This window comes from Oryzias latipes, chromosome 23, assembly GCF_053564925.1.
Source record: "Oryzias latipes strain Hd-rR chromosome 23, Olatipes_Hd-rR_3.1".
NCBI lineage: Eukaryota > Metazoa > Chordata > Actinopteri > Beloniformes > Adrianichthyidae > Oryzias > Oryzias latipes.
This window is the reverse complement of record NC_136259.1, coordinates 18,948,954-18,964,993: the sequence shown is the minus strand read 5'-3', so window position 1 is coordinate 18,964,993 and position 16,040 is coordinate 18,948,954. Positions and strand designations below refer to the sequence as shown.

The 16,040-nt window shown below is 38.2% G+C and overlaps 1 protein-coding gene and 1 long non-coding RNA gene across 2 annotated transcripts in view; one reads left to right on the top strand and one right to left on the bottom strand.

Annotated features, from left to right (window-relative positions):
- The window catches only part of snd1 (staphylococcal nuclease and tudor domain containing 1), a 154,671-nt gene that overhangs the window by 26,838 nt on the left and 111,793 nt on the right, over positions 1 to 16,040 (bottom strand). The window contains exon 18 of the mRNA XM_023952284.2: positions 8,011 to 8,152. Within this exon, the coding sequence (XP_023808052.1) occupies positions 8,011 to 8,152 (142 nt within the window). The remainder of the gene's footprint in view (positions 1 to 8,010; positions 8,153 to 16,040) is intronic.
- Positions 1 to 16,040, top strand: part of LOC110017652 (uncharacterized) — a 61,579-nt gene that overhangs the window by 37,685 nt on the left and 7,854 nt on the right. The window lies entirely within an intron of this gene.

The following is a 16,040-nucleotide window of genomic DNA, read 5'->3' as shown; positions in this document are numbered from 1 at the left end:
CATCCTTTTTTTGTGATTGGTACAGTTAACTGCTTTATCGTCTTTGCTTGGGAGCTGTGCCAATCAAAGCACGACAACCACTGCTATCTGTCCTCTGACGTTAGGACGCACAGAAACGTGTCTAAGATGCCAATTTCAGCTTTCTACTCTGGATGAAAATGAAAGCAAAAACATAATCTGCAGGGCTTAAAATGACCATCTGACCTGCTTTACAATACATTTCCTGCAGCATACATCATTAAGTGGCTACTTTAAATAACTGATGCATCATTGCCAATTTGAGATATTTATGATAATCTGTTTTTACATCTGCTGACTGCACTTTGCATGTGCTATTTATATGTGAAGGAATTTTTTGAAAATATAAAAGGTCTATGGCACACAATGTATAAACCATACTTCCCATAGGTGATCAAAATCAATCGTTTGTCACAAACATGTAAGTACAGAGTTAGAATCCTCATTACAAACAGCCAGACAGCCAAACATGTGCTTGCAGAGAGGCTAAACCGTGTCAAGCATGATTGCTCCTTCTGTGTTAATAGCAGAGCCAAAGTGATGATCCGAAAAGCGACCAAACAATTGACAGCCTCTGATGCTGCCAAGTTCTTTTAGTCGCCTCTCTTTTTTTCTACTCTTCCTCTGTAATTTGCTTATACACCATAATGGCTGCAGCTTTTGTAAATCATATCTAATTGCATTTTAACTGCCCAGTGCATTACCAGGGAGCAAAAAATAAATAAAAAACAGAACAGAACAAAAGAAAAATGGGCAGAATGAGCAAGTAGACTGGAGAATTGATAGTCATTTTACTGGTGGCTTATGACTGTTTTCCACCATTGTGTGTCTTTTATTGAGTAAGCATAGACCGGGGTGGGGGAAAAGCCATGGAAAACACTGAATAAAGTGTCCTTTGAGAAGAAATCCCATGGCTGTTTTGAATTCCATTAAGTGGTTTAAGAAAGCCATTAACCCACAGCTGGATAAATAATCGCAGTGTGACAGAAAAAAAAAAAAGGTAATAAATGAATGGCTGTTAATAATTTCTACATTTGTAAAAAAAATATGGAAATCTGATTCAAACTTGACCATCTGTGAAGGGAAAAGTGTAATGGAAAACAGAGAGAAAGAAAAACCAAAACTAAACTAACATTCATTATTCACCAAGTCAAAAATTGTTTTAGTTAATTTATTAATTTAAGTGATTTACTGCAGAGCCCTATTCTGTGCATCTGGCTGCAGAACCAGATGAGACCATCTTTGGGCTTAAGTTCACCTATTATGGCTGATAAAAAAGGTGACCACTGTTGCTATGCATGTGGCAAGAATGCTGTTGTAACTAAATAGTTATTCTCTTTTTTATGTTTTTAAAAATTGTGCCAAATGCTAATAAGAAAAAAGGAAAACAAAAGCCGCTTACATGATCCAACTGCTCGACATACTCTCACTGGAGTGGGATATGGTTTGCATCTCATGAATATATTCGCCACTGTCAATTATTTTCCTTCATTCTGCCAACAAAATTAGCCTTTCTGGAATGGCAAAAGCCATCGTTAAAAAAAATGTCAACACAGGAAGAGCATCTGTGACTTTGTTTGCTGGAGTCCCTCCTGTTTCCCTTTTAGCCACTTGTCCAGATTCACTGGAGCGAATGCCTACATTTGATTGCAACGGGTCTAAATATACTTATAGCGTGAAACCTGCATTTCCCAAATGTGCTTACATTTGACCAAATTCGGAAAAAAAGAACTCCATTTGGACTCCTAAAATGGAGTACCACTGTGAAAAGTGTCATTCAGCCTTTCGGCTTCCAGTAATGGACCCGAACGCTGGCAATAGTACAAATCTTGCTTGCTGAGCATGTGAAGAATCAGGACTCTTATTTTCCACCTGAAATCAAAAGCATCCCGCCTAAAACCAGCAGGTGACTGACCTTTTAGAACCTAACTTGCGTATCTGATTTAATAATGGATGCCTTGAGAGGGTAAAAGATCATCCAGACAGCAGGTCCCCCTTAAATAGTACATCTGCTGCAGTGGCAGGGAGCTTAGAGCAGGATCGACTGTCAACAGCTTTCATTGACCTATCTGGTTACTTTGTTTAGCCTTTGATGGAAAGAACCAGAAGAAGGCACAAATTTGAACAAAACAGGACAAAGAAATTCAAAAGTACCGGTAACTATTGGGCACACACTAGGTGGAGAAATTATAATATAATTAGAACTTTCTTTTTTTTTTAGCCCGTTAACAGTATGATACATAGCCCCCTTTTTCATACCAATAAATCCTAATTACACTGGATGTAAAATTGAAATTGATATGGTTTAGCAAATAAGCAGCTTTAGCTTGACTATGATTGCACGCACAATGGAAGAACTGTACAGCAATTAAACATGTTCTCCTTTATTTTTATGAGGCCATTAAACCACTGAATTACTGTTACAATTGTGAACCTTTTTGCATCTTTCCTTTTTGGTCGTTAGCCCCAAATCTGGATTTTTTTTTTTTTAAGTACAGTACAATTGGTTAATTTATAACCTTATTTTAAAAAGATTATTTTAAAAATTCAGCAAATCTTTTGACTGAGAACCAATTACTTGTAAAATATAGTTAAATGGGTAAAAATCAACTGGTGAATTACAAGTCTCACACTTCACACTGTCCTTATTTGAGGTCAAGACCATCGGATTTTTGAATTCCTCCACTTGGGGCAGGTGCTCTTTTCAGAGTCAAAGGTTGAAGGTCACCTTTTTCTGGTTGAGAGCTAGAAAAAGCCTTTGATTTGGAGGCCCTAATTATCGTTCCATAGTGATGAGCTCTGGATTATTACCAAACGGATAACATACTGGGATAAAAATCGCTGAAGTGAGATTCCTCTGCAGCCTGTTTGGGTGTGTTCCACTAATTAAAGACCCCAAAGAAGACCTAGGTCATGCTAGCGGGGCCATTACTCTCAGCTAGTCTACTAATGTGGGGTGCCTCTAGCAAGCTGGAGGAAAAGCCACTAGAGCAGGAGGTCTGGCTCTGCTAGCCGGCTCAAAAAAAGCAGACGTGTGGATAAGTCAATAAGTAAATGATCACCTTTGTATGCACTAGTTTGTTCATGTATCACCTCCAGACAAGCTACCAATAAATAGTTATTGAATAAAAAGACAAGGACAGCTTTAACAGTATCCATGTCTTAATTCAGTATGAACATGTTATAAATAATTCAGAACATGTAGTAGTTTTTATTCGTAAACAATGTATTTTAACATTTCTAACAGTGTGTTTTTTCATTCTGTTTTATGCCATCTGCATCATCCCACCGAGGGCATTTCAGAATCACAGAGTGTTTATTCAATGGGACTCGTTTTACTAGTTTACTAAAAGAATATTTTAAAACTTGAGGAAATTTTATTGGCCCTCATGGGGAAGACTTCCTGTCTGCCCTAATTGTTTTCATAGAAATGTATGCACTGCAGCCATAGCAAAACAGACACGAAAGATCAGGTTAAGGTTTGGCCAAAACGTGAACTGCCCTCTGGACAAACCTGGTCCTTCAGTAGATGGGCCTCGGCATCATTAGGTATTGAACAGCTGCTGTGTGTAAAAGGTAGAGGAGTGAATAATGTGGACGGAGTGGCACCTAGTTTGGGGGGACGACTCAACTCATTATGAGTCTGTATGGATGCCAAGAAACAAGCACTAGACAGGATGTACCGCCAACTGTGCTGCTGCTGAAGCTTGCGGTGAGCAGAAAATATGTGTCTGTTTGGAGCCAGGCTCGACAATCCAGTACCAAAGTGATGACAAGTGAGTGAGATCTAAACAGTGGGAAGGTAATGTCCAAACAAACACACCCCTAGAGGTAAGCTGCTCACTTATAAAATCTAAAAAAAATAACAGAAGCCTTAAAAATTGTCCATTTGAAACAAGAAAAGCTTTTAAAAGGCTAAACAAATCCTCACAGAGTTTTCTGTCAAATCTACTCTATTTTTTATTTTTTTAGATGCCAAATTTCTGGCTGAAGCAACATTTGTTCTTTAATGTTTTACAAAAAAAGTGTAAGGCCCACAGACCCATTCTTAGCCAGTCGTAAGCCTACAAAATAAATGGAAAATATGTTAACATTGTGATATTAGCCTGTGTAAAAGACGTAAAGTGCGATAAACGGTGACCTTAAATGTGCTAAAACATCCCCAATGGCAGCTTGAAGTATTGAATGAATCAAACAGAGCCCTTTACGCATTTGACCAATCAGGTGGACCACTTTATGTTGTTGACCAATCAAATGGAGCTCCTTCATGTTAGATGCCCGCCTCCTTTGTGGATCATTTGGAGTATATTTTAAGTCATGTTGACTTATTTAAATAAAACTGTTGTAGCGAATCAGACTAGATTTGTTTTTTTTGTCTTCATGTATCACATATCATATTGTTGATCACTAATATCACACATGGCAAGTTTTCATCATATTTAGTCCTAGCCAGTCCTGACACCTTCACTTGCCAGTCAGCCAAGTGTCTAATCTGTGTTATTGTGTTTTTAACAGTCTATTCCCTTTTCCACACAATACTTAGCTGCATTTGAGATTCCAGCACACTGGCTAACCAACAACTGTGCGCGGCTCAAAGCCAGTTTCTTCCATTTGCCTGGAGAGGCCTGCGTCCTTATGTGTCCAAGGTCGCACAGATCTGTGCAGGTCCCCCTCTGACAGTAATTACATATAGCCTCTGGAGAGGGAACAACACATGCAAGGAAAATAGAGGGATAAAAGACAGCAGTACTAAAGACAGATAAGGTGTTTGTGTGTATGTGTGAGGGGGAGTAGACTGAGACAATAAAAGATAAATGAATACTGCAACAGATAAAGACCTTAAAATAAACTGAGGATTAAAGACCAAAATCCCTCAAGCTTCTCAGTGGCTTGGAATAAGTATTCCTAATGTGGAATTTATCACTCATTGAGTCCGTCCTAAGATTTTCACATATGGAGGGAAGACTTGCCAGCTACATGTGACTAATTAAAATGGGAATGAGTGAAATGCTGATATGACTGCCATATAAGTAGATACTGCAAACAGGAATCCTGAGAAGGTTTCAGACTCACTAAGAGGAGGAATTCTGTTTTTGGAAAATACAAATCCTACAAGGATTTTTTAAGGCTATTTTTAGAAATACAATGCACTTTTCACAGCATATGGCTCCTTTGAGACCGACTTTCGGGTCTGCACACTAATTACACCCATTTAACCTTGAAGAACCTTCAGCAACAAGTAAATTACATTACTGTTTTCTATTCACACTAGAACGCATGCAGAGATGAACTCCAACCAAATCACAATAGTTTGCTTTTCTTCAGCCATGGTAAAACATTAAATAATCAGATTTTTATTAGCTCTGTTACCATTACATATGCGTAAAACTTTATCAAAATTCTGGAAATGTTGAAAATACACAATTTTGCAATTACACTGCTTATATGAATATATGAATATACAGACCAATTCACGCGATAAGTCATGCAAAAATATTGCGACGGATGGGAACGACACTTTGATTTAAGGCAGATACCTTTACATTTCTGCTGCGGCACTTTCAGAGGAGATGTCGGCATCGTATGAAGGAGCGGCAAGGTCCTTAAACGTGGGAGCGGCTACGGATTAAACGGTTTTGGTAAATCGTGGATGACACGTTCAACTTTTGATGAGCTGTGTGATGCTGTGGGGCCTCTGGTGGCACCCGCTGTGCAGTGTCCAAGGCATCCAGTTCCTACCAAAAAGTGCATTGCCATCCGATTGTTGGTCATGTGACTCATTTAATTCCAAAAATGTGTTTCTATTGCAGTGTTGCTGAATAGGTCAATTTCGATACGACTCCAAAACCACCTCATTGATGCGCAAAATTTTTTTTTATAAATAAATGCGAGTTTATTCAAAATTGTCGAGTTTCCACTAGGCAAATTTATCATCGCAAATCCAATTTGCACAATTTCATAGTCGAGCTTCAATAACCAACCAGTGACAATTAGCCAACTTCTTTTGTCAACTGTATAACTCCCACTAAAAACTTGCTTCCAGCTGAGCAGAAAAGATCAAAAGAGTTTCCCACTTCTGAGAAAAGGAAGTTGTTTGCAGAGATAAAGACAAGAAAGTGGGATAAATTCTACACTGAGCTGAAACTGTGATAACAGAGGCCTGCTAAACAGAACTGCTCAGGAGGATTTTCAGATCACTGCCTCTTCAGTCCCAAAACTGTGTTTTATCTAAACAGTTGAGTCAGTAAAGTAAATCCTAACACTCAAGTTTGTAAAAGCCATAAAAAGGTCTATGAAATTATTGCTTTTTACATTTCCTCCTTAAAATGAAAACAACAGCTATAAAGACTTTTAATTGACTGCAATATATAAATAAATGGGTTCAGTCTTGCAGGAGAATTCCCACAGGCTTTATTTTTTGGAAAATGTCCTAAAAAATTGATGACTACAAGTAGTTTAGTTGAGCTAAAACTAAAAAAAAAAGGCTGTAATTCAACTAAACTGTGTTTGGAAGCAAAGAGACTTAGTGCTGTATCTTCAGATTATTTCCATCTGCAGTTCACACAAAGAAACCCGGTAAGTAAACTTTTTTTTTTTTTTTTTTTTTTTTTTAGCAGAGTTTGCAACTACAAATGCTAAATGTTCTGGCATTCCTCTGCTTCTAAAAATGCTTCATCCATGTTGCAAATTATAAAGCTCAAGATATCAGGATAAACATAAAAATACATCCCTAAAAACACTTATATTTTATATGTAATGATGTTGTAAGTACTTTGTATGAATTACTGATATTTCCCTCAAGAAAAGTTTAAAAGACTTCTCTCATAATATAACATAAAAAAAAGAAAATTGTGAAACCTTTAATTGCAACACTTAGGTCAATTTAAAAAAAAGTAGTAAATGCTTCATTTTGTGCATTTTTTTCAAGGCTTCTTACATATTTAGTATACTTATGAAACATATAGACAAAAAAGCTCAAGTCTGTAGCCTGTGCTTCCCTAAAAGACAGTTGAGTCATTTCATGGCGTCATTCTTAAGGTGCAAACTGATAGAGAGTCAAGCACACAAGTCCAGTATTCTCCCTTCCTAGGAAGCCCTGGTTATGTACTTCCTTTCACTCACTTTCTTCTTTTTTGATAAATTGCAGCAGCAGCTCAATCCTACTAAAAGAAAAAGCAAAAATCTTTTGATGCAATTCAATTATAGGTCATCAAAGATTAATTAATCACGTCAGTCATGCAAAATTAAAAGGTGACCAAGTTGATTTCATGGCCCGTCTCGGCTAGGTTTTGGATTTAATCTCATTGATCTTTGACTGCATCTTCTGCATTTAAGGGTAAATCAATAAAAAGCAGCGATGCTGTGTTTTGATCAGCATTATCTCTTGAAATGATTTCATCTCTTTTATAGTTGGACTAAAACACTGCATAGATTACAGCCCGACTGGCTTCAATCAAATGCTCATGTGACAACATTAATTACTTTTAATCTTAAGTGTTTGAAGAGGTAAACAAATATTAATATTTTAAAGGCTGATAATCTCTGTGGACTGCCATCTTTGCCGCTTACTGCTTTTACTTCTGCGCAACTCCATTTATTCAGTCGTAAGAACAAGTTGAACAAGTTTGCTCATCTCTCCTGGCAAGGGATGCTGCAGCAAGTGATGTGGTGAATGTCTGAGTGATAGAGGTCATTATCATTCATGAAGCTGGTCCGGATAAAGTGGAATAAAAAGCGAACCCGAGAACCCATCCAAGCTCCAAAGTATGATGAAGCAATCACTGCGGCATTACGTAAAGCAGTGTTTTAACAGCATTTTCAATTAGAATGAATGTCAGCTTTAATATTCCCATGTTTTTACGGTCAGATTCTGCACCAGTTTGTTGCTTTGTTGTCTTCTGTGCATATGGCAACATTACTTAATTGGAAAACTCAGTGAGCAGGAAGTCATTTTCTTTGTCCTACAGTCTACAAATGAGATGGAGAACTTGCCTGTTTCTACATCCTGGGCGTAAAAGTGCAGGTTGTCTGAGATTTCAGTGACAAAAACGGGTCTGTAGTTAGGCACACGCTCCTTCTCTTCGGAGAGGTGCACAACTTCCTCCACTGGCTTCTCCTCGTAGTTTGCCCAGATCTAAAACAGACACACAAATACACAGCAGCAGACAGGTCAGGGGCTGTGGAAATGCAAAGCAGTGAAATAACTGTTCTCAGATGCATCAATCCCAAAGTTTTGTTTTTTTAACCCACTCCAACACCATGTGGTCATGCAGCTGGTATCTGGCTTAAAACTATACTCCTTGGGTTTTTGAGGGACTGTTAGCCAGCGGGACAGAGTGTAAACAAATGGATGATGTGAAAAGAAAGGAGGCTTACTCCACGCCACCCACACCTCAGAGGAGACTATCTAAAGAACTACTGCTGCTCTGCAGAAACTATGTCCAGGAAAACGACAGGTTATTTAGTTTTGGCAAAAAACAAAAAAGATGACAAAAACTTTAATTTCCCACTTTTTTCTTTTGACTTATTTTGAACACTGACAAAGATAAAGTTAGATCTAGTTTGTAATTAAAAATCAAACCATCATACGAGTGTTAAAGGGATACAGTCAAACAATGTTCTCCTCCAAGCAAAGCAGCTCCCATTTATGAGTGTGTAAGCAAGTTGCATCCTTTTTGAACTGCATCAAGGTTACTTCTCTCTCCTTCCCAGGAGAAACAGAGGGCAGGAGGCTCATTAGGGAGAAGTGCTTTGCCTTGAGCCACATATCAAACTGCATGGATGTCGGCAGGTGTGCTTGTGTGAGTGTGTGTGCGCGTGTGTGTTTACAGAGTGCAAATGTTGCAGCACAAAGAGTGCGTGGCTGTAAAAACAGACTGTTTGTGCACAATTTTAAGACCATGACAGGATTAAGCACGTGCATTAAAAGAAGATGGTCTGGAAGACAGGAAAACATACAGCAGACTCCCGGGAAGTCATTTTTTGAGAAGAGGAGGTCCGGCTGGCTGGGTGGGAACCTCGGAGGTCAGGCGGTGCAAATCAGCTCCGGGGTGCTTGAACTTTTGGAGGAGTCTACAGCACAGCTGTTGTGTGCTCCTGTTTGCACTTTAGAAAAGTTTTATTGTGAAATATTATCAATAAACCCCAACATCACACGTAATGCAATAAACAGGAGTGCTCAGGGTCTACGAGAACATTCCTGTAGTTTCCAATTAGAGACAAAAAATGCCCACTTCAAAATGTTGAAACTACACTTAATGAATTTGCCTCAAAAATCCCAGCTGGACTAACATGAATCCACCTTTAATCAAACCAGTGCTTCCAGTTAAGGACGACTACATTTAGTTTCACACATTTTCTCTCAGAGTTGAGCAAGCGAGAGACCGGATTTGACTTTTTAAACTAACAAATGTAAAACGCCAATCTGATTTGTTCAATCCCAGCCTCTGCTAATTTCTATGACGCATTTATTGAGGCAAAGACCTCCCATTATAAATTACCCTCAAATGACCTTTATTACAATAATTAATTGGGGGCAATATTGCCTAAAAACCGTGGATCAAAATGATTACCAAAAAGATGAAAGCGTGCTTTTGTGTGCCGTCCAAGTCCGCCATTAGAGACAATAAAGAACCTCCATCTCTTTTTAAGTCCAAATTTATGCACATGTGCACACACACAGACACACACACGGTGCCCAGGGCTGATGACCTTCTATGAGCAGCCAACTGTCCTGTTTGTTCCACTTCAATGCAGGTATATGACTGCTGTTTTTCTCACTGCTTTGCAACTGCAGACAGACACATGAGCCACCAAGCAACCAGGGACAGAGAGTAAAACGGGAAGACAAACTGAATTTGCAGGCGCTAAGGACAGAGTGAAAACAACAACTCTTCTTAACGGAGAGTTGCAGTTCACTTGATTGGCTTTAAACAGAAAGCTAAAAAAAAAAAATCAAACAGGCGTTGACCCTTTGGGGTCATCCTAATGGGAGAATGCGTTGATGGGGAACGTCTGCCATCTAAAAGCCTAAAAATTACACTATTGGGTCAGTTAGTCGCCATATTCACCTTACCAGTACGGTTTATTTTGTCGTAGTCATGCAGCTGAGATGTTGGAATAGTATTGGCCCACTTAAAGCACTCCCTGTGGGCAGTGCATAGATTCTGCTTTACCTCAGTGTACGCTAACAAAATAACTCGTGTTTTAGCTGAGATTTTCTTACTGGAACGTTGAAGCTTTCCCTCCAACATAAAGCAGCAGGGGTCTCCCTTTGCCTCACGTTCCATCAGTTCAGTCGGCACTTTGCTGCTGTCCTTGTTACAAAGAAATGGCTGCTGAGGAAAAGTATAAAGATACTTGACTTGTCTGGCATTTCAAGGTGTTCCATGTGACACAATAGGGAAATGAGTCTCATGAGGGAGCTGACAAGCAAAGACAGAAAAAGGCTGGACTACAAAGAAGCTGTTTATGTTGAGAATAAAAGCTTTTTGTTGTAGACGTTGGGCTTTGTAACAAGATAAACAGCCCAAACAGAAAAAAAAAAAAATGTAAAGGAAAGTGAAATCCCACAAAAACAGTTTTAAAACACAAATGTGGCTGATCAGAGCCAAGAGATCCGACAGTCTCCTTTCCTGCAAGATAAACTTATTAACATTCAAGTAGCCTGATGGAAATCAGAAGACTACGTTTATCCTCCAAATACATACAGGCATAGTGGTCATTTTCTCTAAATTCTGAGAATTATGTTTAGACCATAAGAATAAAAAGATCCCGAAAGAAATGTAAAGAATCTCTATAAACAGATGGTGACTGGAGCAACAATGTGAGGCAGAAGCCAGTTCTCAGAAGCTTGTCTTCTGTCTTGGACTTTCCATAGATCCCTTGCTAATTCATTACCCAATCACAGTTTGAAGAGACCTCAAATCAATAACACTGTGTTATTCATAAAAGTGCCCTATGTGAATCAATGTATTCCCTATTATGCTGCTGATGAATACCCCTTGGAAAGAATGGGTCATTAATTCAGTGGAGCACCCCCCCCCCCTCCAAATCCCCACATTCGCTTATAGTTTTTATGTTTTTTGGAACAGTTTAAAATGGTTAAATCTAAGTACAAAAATGAAAAAAAAAAATCTCATGTAATTCTGTTACAAGCTATATAAACTCGAATAAACAAGTGAAAAAGCCATAATGTCACATCTCCTATAAAACGATGTTTAAAATCTGCATTAGCGCAACATTATTTTGGGTTTTAAAAGTGACTTCATGTTTTCAACATTTATGTTTAAATTGCAGTGGTAATTATTTTCTTTTGGAAGCAATGAAGGCTGCATTAGTGTTGCATAAATCAAAGCTCATTGATTCAAAACTCATTCTATGTTCTATGTTTAAATTCTGCTTTTATGGTAACTTAAGTTGAAGAAATACCAACCCGGTCTGTTACGTGGATGCTCCAGGTAAAAATCAATAAATGAAGAAATCAGAACTCCCTTATAAAAGTAATAGTAAGACATACATCAGTTATATAAAAATGAAGTTTAGTTGTTAACATAGAATTTATAATTTATAAAATACTAGCAGAGTGATGGAAAAAAATCAGAATGCACTCATTATTGGAAACAGTATGTTAATCAATGTTGGCGGACAAAGCAGCAGAAAGGCGCATGACCCTGGATTTCCCGTTTCTCCACTATGCACGCTGCATTGACTAAACCATTAGATGTTAAGTGTTCAACAAGACAGTCAGTTCAGTGAGAGGCTGTCCAGTTCATCGCCAATTCCTCAAATGTAAAACATCTGTAACTGCAGAAGTCTGTACACACATATACACACCTGGTGGTATTTAAACAAAAAACTATAAAGACAAATCATAGAAAAAAAGCCTGTATAGGTTGAAGACAATTGAAGAAACAAATACAATTGATCAATTATGGATTTGGAGGTTTTAAAACAGAAAAACAAAAAAAAAAACATTTAATTCATGAAACATAAAATATGTCACAGTAACAACGTCCGAACTGCCTTGATAACCTGATGCCAATTACAGTGAGTAATGATAAAAGCTGTCAGTTCCCATTAATGATAAAAAAAAGAGATGGATTTTATTATTTTACATGAATAGAGGAAAATGTACTAAAAAAACTACTAATTACTTTAATATATCATTACTACTATAAACGACCACGTTATTGTGTGTATAAAAGTTGATCATGTATTTATGGATTTGTTTTCATATGGCTCAGAATATTTTTGGAAACAAAACTATTCCAAAATGTTAACCTTTTGTCTCAATACTCTAGGTGCAATTCTGGAAGAGCAGGTCATTGTCATTGGAAGAAAACAAGAATAATTCCAACAGTTTCATTGGTAGTTTTGGTCATGTTGATTTAAATAGTATAATTGGAAAAAAAAAAACCAACAACATTCCTTTAATTAGGATGCTGCATAAAGTGGTTTATTTTCTTTCAACGTCGTTTCAAATGAGATTGTAAGAATGAATATTTATTAGTGTCAAATGAAGATGGGATTGAGGACCCTACAACAAACAAAACGATTTAAATTGATTTGAGATTTTCAAATAATCTTTTAATAATGCTCCAGTTTCTAATGAGAGCCATCTGAAAGTGTGTGGTTGAATAAAAAAATAAAACTCATGTCCTTTATAAAGCAATCTTTTATAAAGTGTATCTAATAAAATAAAATGCCTAAATGTGTTCTCTACCAGGCCATATAACCAGTAATAAAAAAGGAAAAATGTGCATTATTTTATTCCCTTTGCTGTAAAGTGCAAATGTTATTTTTTCAGTTTTGTCATTTGAAGCCCAAAAGACTCACCATCTGTGACTAATGTATTGAAGTGGGTGTCAGATAAGCTGATAAAGGTAAAACACAGCTTTAGCGAGCAAAAGGTTCTTTACCTTGGTCCTTGTTATTTGATTCATTGACCGTTTTATAATGATTGGATTGCACAGGACGCAACACGCTCAGGCAGTTTCAGCTTCGACTTCCAGCTCAAACGGTTGGCGTTTCCTTGTGAAAACAGACCGTATTGATCTTTATTGGACAGTGAGATGAGTGACATGCTGGAGTAGAGCAGCCACTCTTGTACACAGAGGTGGAAAGTCTGTAAAGTGATGCGCTGCTTGGCTCATAAAAAGCCTGTCATCCAGGTTAAACAGAGCCGTTAATTCTGCACAGTAACCCTGAGTGTACAGGGTTACTGTGCAGGGCATTATCTTGGTGGCCTGAGAAAGAAAAGCAGCTGTAGAGAAAGGAGAAGATTTAGAGGACTCCGCACAGGGAGTGCAAGCGTTCTTGGGATGTTTCTCTGCTGTTTGAACCTTGTAATCCATGCCATCTGCCTGTCGTCAACCCAACACATTGGGATATAAAACATTAAAAGCCACTCCTAAAATCCCATGGAAGACTGACGACATTAAGGGTCTGAAGCAGAACTGCAGGAGAGCAGAGAGGAGATACAGGAAGACGAAATTAATAATTCACAAAGACATTTTTAAAGAACAACTCAAAATCTACAATAACTCAGTTAAACGGGCCAGAACCTCCTATTTTTCAAAAATCATTTCAGAAAATAAAAACAACCCCAAATTTCTTTTTAAAACAATTGATATTTTAATAAACAAAGACTTCAACAAGTCCTCCATGCCATCATCTAATGCTGCATGTGAGGACTTTGCAGACCACTTCATGGGTAAAATCAATGCCATAAGATCAAACATTTCATCCATGCAGTACACGGATCTTAACAGACCTCCAGCATTGTCTTTACCAGAAGAAACACTGGGGAGTTTTGTCCTGGTTGATGCAGAGATGCTTGGTCGAGTTGTATCCCAAGTAAACACTACAACCTGCCTTTTAGATCCCATTCCCACTTCACTTTTTAAAACATTGTATGGATTCTTTGAGTCAGAGCTTTTAAATATAGTAAATTGCTCTCTTCAGACGGGGGTCTTCCCCTCTGCCTGTAAGACGGCGGTGGTGAGGCCCCTTCTGAAGAAGAGTCAATTAGATCCAAAAAATCTGGATAACCATAGACCCGTATCCAACTTACCATTTTTAAGTAAAATAATAGAAAAAAGTGTCGCTACTCAACTGCATGAGTTTTTAAATGCCCAAAAAATTTTAGAAAAATATCAGTCTGGTTTTAGGAAAAGCCACAGCACAGAGACGGCTCTTTTAAAGATCGTTAATGATCTAAGATTAAACTACGACTCACAGAAACTTTCTGTTCTGGTGCTGCTGGATCTTAGTGCCGCTTTTGATACAGTAGATCACCAGATTTTATTAGACAGACTTAGTAGTCTAGTGGGCCTTTCTGGAAATGTTCTTAAGTGGTTTTACTCTTACCTGACAGATCGACACTTTTATGTAAGTATGGATATGTGCTCTTCAGGAATCCACGAAATAAGCTGTGGGGTTCCCCAGGGGTCAATTTTAGGGCCAATACTTTTTAATTTGTATATGTTGCCTCTTGGGGAGGTCATCAGGAGACATGGCGTTGACTTTCACAGCTATGCTGATGATACACAGCTTTACATCGCCTTGTCTCCTGATGACCTTGAACCGGTTAACACTCTTTTAAACTGCATTTTAGATATAAAGTTGTGGATGGCAGAAAATTTCTTAAAGCTCAACCAGGACAAAACTGAAGTTTTAATCATCGGTTCTGAAGACAAGAGAGAGATGATTTTACCACATCTTCATAATTTTAAACCTTCTCAATGTGTGAGAAACCTGGGCGTACTTTTTGACTCTGAGCTAAATTTTATCCCACACATTAAAAATGTCGTTAAGACAGGATTTTATCATCTCAAAAACATTGCCAGAGTCCGCCCGTTCCTCTCTCTTGCCAGCACAGAAGTGCTAATGCATGCTTTTATTTTTAGTCGTTTAGATTACTGTAATGCCCTGCTCTCTGGTTTACCCAAAAAGTCTCTTTCAAACTTACAACTTCTACAGAACTCAGCGGCACGAGTTCTGACGAGGACCAGGGGGCGGGAACACATTACACCGGTTTTAAAATCGCTGCATTGGCTCCCTGTGCGTTTCAGGATTGATTTTAAAATTCTTTTAATGGTTTATAAATGTTTTTATGGTCTTGGGCCTTCTTATTTAAATGATATTCTTTTAAAATATGAGCCCTCGCGGACCTTGAGGTCTTCCGGTGCTGGCCTCTTAGTTGTTCCCAAGGTGAGGACCAAAACTTATGGTGAGGCTTCGTTCTGCCATTATGGTCCTCGCCTGTGGAACGGCCTTCCGGAGAACCTCAGGGCCGCAGATACAGTAGAGGTTTTTAAGAAGAGGCTCAAGACCCACCTTTTTAATTTAGCTTTTAGTTGATTTTAACTGCTAATTTATTCTATTAGTTTTAGTATAGGCTATTTTATTTATGTATTTATTTTAATTTTATGCATCTTATTTTCAATTTTATGTTTTTTCTTTTTTATGTTTTTAATTTTAGCATCTTATGATTTTAGCCCCAGTGTTTCTTGAGGGGATCTTTTCCTCCAGGGATTGCCGGCTTGGTCAGCGGTTGTTGCTGCAGTTGTTGCCCTTGCTGGGGCGGCTGGGGTCTAATTTTACAGCTTTTGGCTGTGAGGGGGACCCCGGTGTTGTCCCGGTCTGGGTGGGCACTGTGGCGATGTTCCGTTGGCCGGGCTGGCTCCTGGTATGAAAGGATTCCCAGATACTGTTTCCTCACAGCAGAGCTAAGCCATACTTGTTTATTTATTTATTTATTTATTTATTTATTTATTTATTTATTCTTTTACAGTTACATAGTCATATTTCATTGTACGTGGGAGCCATGGGTCATGTGGTTTAATGGAGGGGAGTGGGAAGGGTGAAGGGTGGGTTGGGGTTTTTATTGTAATGTTGTGTGTTTACTGTTTTTAGTGTTAAAGCGCTTCGAGCTGCACAAAGTGCATGAGAAGCGCTATTTTATAAATAAAGTTTGATTTGATTTGATTTGATTTGATTTGATATGCAAACGCTGATGT